This window comes from Xiphophorus hellerii, chromosome 17, assembly GCF_003331165.1.
Source record: "Xiphophorus hellerii strain 12219 chromosome 17, Xiphophorus_hellerii-4.1, whole genome shotgun sequence".
Lineage (NCBI taxonomy): Eukaryota > Metazoa > Chordata > Actinopteri > Cyprinodontiformes > Poeciliidae > Xiphophorus > Xiphophorus hellerii.
In genome coordinates this window covers 8,050,647-8,053,980 of record NC_045688.1, presented here as the reverse complement: position 1 = coordinate 8,053,980, position 3,334 = coordinate 8,050,647, and the positions used below count along the sequence as shown (strand labels likewise).

The following is a 3,334-nucleotide window of genomic DNA, read 5'->3' as shown; positions in this document are numbered from 1 at the left end:
ATTCAGAGAGAGAAAAACAAAAAGGACACGAATCCGCTTTAAGAAATGTTACAATAATCGTTTTATTGTTTCTGCATCGCAACACGCAAACAGGCATCACAGTAAAAAAGAAAATCAAAATTTGTTTCACATGGTGAAAACACAAACACACGTTAACTCCACCACCAGGTACAACTACATAAACATCATCGTTACTCTCTCATTTCTCCATCTTCTTCCTCCTCTTCCACACCTCGGATGTACAAGACATTGTTGCATCTGTGGAAGGAAAAAAAAAATCAAACACTTTTTCCAGCACATTTAATTATTAACAGATGTTGGTTAGGATTCCTGTTTTCTGCTGCAACAAAAACAGTCTTGAATTTAATGCTCTCTCAACTTTCCCATTTTTAAAAGTGGCTAACAAATATTAGCATTCAAGTGGTGATTGTTACATAAAAGTTCCTCAACATTCTGATCCAACTTACAATAACAAAAAAATGTTTCAGTTGCACAAACTTTTATTAAAGATTGTTTCTTCCAAAGTGTTTCAGTGTCAGATTGTGGCAGTAAAATGTTAATTTTTCACACGTCTTTCTCAGACCATTCCATGTGAATAAACCACAGCGCTAATGCAATAAAAAACTGTTTCCACACCTGATCAGCACTTCACCAAGATGCCCCGCCAACGCTCCATCAACGTACTCCTCTGTGTTCGCCAACTGGTGGAAATCGTGCATGAAAAAGGTCAGAAGGTTTTAGTGGGACGGGATGTTTTCGTTTTGTTTTCTTCCTCCAATAATTTTCTGTCCTGCGTCGGCCATTTTACAAAAGCATCACAGACTAAAACAAACACTCTGCTTGGCAAAAATTAACCAAGAAAGTTACTAAACGAAAGTTCACTTGGATATTAAGATCAGACGAAAACACCTCTGCTAATAATTCTCTCATTTATTTTATTTTTTATCATAGCTGCAAAATTATGTTTGTTTTCAGAGTTTATTCATTTTAGAGATGTTCTTCACTGAAAGGTGTTAACCACATGAACATCACCCAGTTTAGTTTATAACAACTAAGCAGAAAAGGTTTGGTAAACAGTTACCAATTTTTTTTTTTTTTTGTTGAAAAGATTATAAATTTACTCAAATGTGGATGAAAAGGAAGGTGATTTTGCAGCGCCCCCTGCTGGATTTTGGGTCAAATAAAGTGAAGAATTATTCAGCATCTTAGCAGGTGTAAATTTTGTTTTTTGGTTTAAATGTTTCATAATTTGATCTTGATTTATTTTCTTTTTTATTATTATTATTCTTTGTGCAGCTTATTGAAGACGGGCATTAAATGAGGACAAAGTCACCAAGTGGAAAGTAATCACTGGCCAAAAACATTTAAAAAAAATAATGTTACAAAAGAATTTTATTGTGACTTTTTTCAACAACAAACTAAGCAGGCAATATTTTACTTTGAAAATATATAGCAGTCAGATTTTTGTTTTTTAAATAAAAATTTGGGCTTGATATAAAAAAACAAACTAAAAATGTTTAATCAATCTTCAGTGGTAAGAACAGAGTTAAGATCAGTCTTTAAGTCAAATTTGTTGCATCTTAATAAACTAAAGCAGATCAATGATTCATCTCATTGCATGTTGCATTAGTTTGACTACACAGTTTCCACAACAAATACTCCACGTTCAGAGATAATATAACATCTACAAAATATATTTACTCTCATTTCTATATTTAGTTTGCATTTTCTCAGGTTTGAAGAACAAATAAGTACTAAGAAAATATTTAGGCAGGTGCTAACTCTGCCTAAATATTTTGTCCTACGTAAAAATAATATTAAAGATTAAATTTTACGACTTGAAATTTTAACAGATACTAGAAACATTTAATATGCACTTTTTTCTTTCATCGCAAGAGTTTAAAAAAAATAATGTTGACAAATTTCTGTTATTCGAAACCAAAGTTGGTTCAATGAGCTGCAGTATTAAGCAGGTCTTATTTTAATCTATAATGTTCAGAAGCTTATTTACGTTCCGTAAATCCTGTTTGGATCAAACATCACAAGATACTGACTGAGGCATCTGAAAATGTTGTTTTTGAATTATTAGGTTCAGATTCTCACATTGTGAATAATAATTAGTGTCAGGAAGAGGTCCAAGTTGTTCCCACCTGCATGTTCATGTATCCATCCACAGACACCAGGTAGCCTTTATACTCCATCCCCCACTTCAGCTTCACCATCACAGGTTTTCCTGTCAGGCCGTTGAGGAAAGGCTTCGGATTCAGAGGTAAACTCTGCAGGAAATAAAGAAACAGGAAAGAAAACTTTAGTTTACCACAAGCTACCAGTTAAATTAGAGGCGAAACAAAGACATAGTGATATATTTTATTGTTTGGAAAGGATGGGTACAGTAACAGGAACACGTATTTTCTAAACCAAATGTCATGAGTAACAACTTTATAAAGCTTTTATTCTACTTGTGGTAAGGGACTTTTTTAAAATTTCCTAATAAAAAAATCACAGTAGTAAAAGCTCGACATCTTGATAGTGTAGCATTTAGCTGTAGTAGCTCCGTGTTTTCTGAATGAATAAATAAATACACCTCCGTGCAACGTAATTACAGTCTATTAAAGAAGTTCTGCTTTTCAATAAAATGATTGCATGTAAATAATTACAGAAGATGGAAGCAAACACGACTATTTAAACAGACTGTTTGACGAATTGTGACAGCTTTAACTATGGTCGTAGTTATGAATGAGAAGCTAACGATGCTAACGCTAAACAAAAGGAAACACACAAACAGGAAGAACGCTACGTCATATCTACAAAGCTTAAAGGCCGCGGTAAAAGTTTACTCACCATATTTATTTCGCTTCAGTAGTTAATCAAACGCTAAAAGTAGAAAATGCGATATTTTCGTCACAGGAACGTTCGGGTTCAAACAACTAGCAGCACGCTTTGCCGCCGGCAGGAAGTACGTCACTCCTGATGCGGAGACAGTCTGCCTGTTTTTTTTTTTTCTCGCACCGCCACCTAGCGGTCAGATATGCGTACACTCAACTAAACAGACCGAAACACAAGTGATGAGATTTATCTTACATAAAACATTAAAATAAGAGGCAAAAATGAAATAAAATAAAACATTTAAGTCTTTTCTCCATCTTTTGATAATGTGCTAATTAAGTTTGTTATCTTGTCATATTTCTAGTTTTTCCACAATCACCAGTCAATATATTTCTGATTTTACAGTTTTTGTAAATATTTATGTTTCAGTACTAAATGTTTCTATTGAATTTAATTGAATTTAATAATCCTTGGCTTCTTCTGACTTTTTAATTTATTTATCCTGTTC

The 3,334-nt window shown here is 33.4% G+C and overlaps 1 protein-coding gene across 1 annotated transcript; it reads right to left on the bottom strand.

Annotated features, from left to right (window-relative positions):
- Positions 1-43: 43 nt before the first annotated feature.
- On the bottom strand, positions 44-2,989 carry snrpf (small nuclear ribonucleoprotein polypeptide F). Its single transcript, XM_032589993.1, has 4 exons — positions 2,842-2,989; positions 2,151-2,276; positions 637-701; positions 44-258 (listed from the first exon to the last, which is right to left on the bottom strand). The coding sequence occupies exons 1-4, from the start codon at positions 2,842-2,844 to the stop codon at positions 192-194; spliced, it is 261 nt and encodes an 86-aa protein (XP_032445884.1). The 5' UTR covers positions 2,845-2,989; the 3' UTR covers positions 44-191.
- Positions 2,990-3,334: the final 345 nt, after the last annotated feature.

What these genes read in the sequence shown, in the direction of transcription:
- snrpf (XM_032589993.1), bottom strand. An exon ending in ATGGATACATGAACATGCAG is followed by an intron (nt 702 to 2,150) that starts GTGGGAACAACT and finishes GATTTCCACCAG; the next exon opens with TTGGCGAACACAGAGGAGTA. An exon ending in CTTGGTGAAGTGCTGATCAG is followed by an intron (nt 259 to 636) that starts GTGTGGAAACAG and finishes TTCCTTCCACAG; the next exon opens with ATGCAACAATGTCTTGTACA.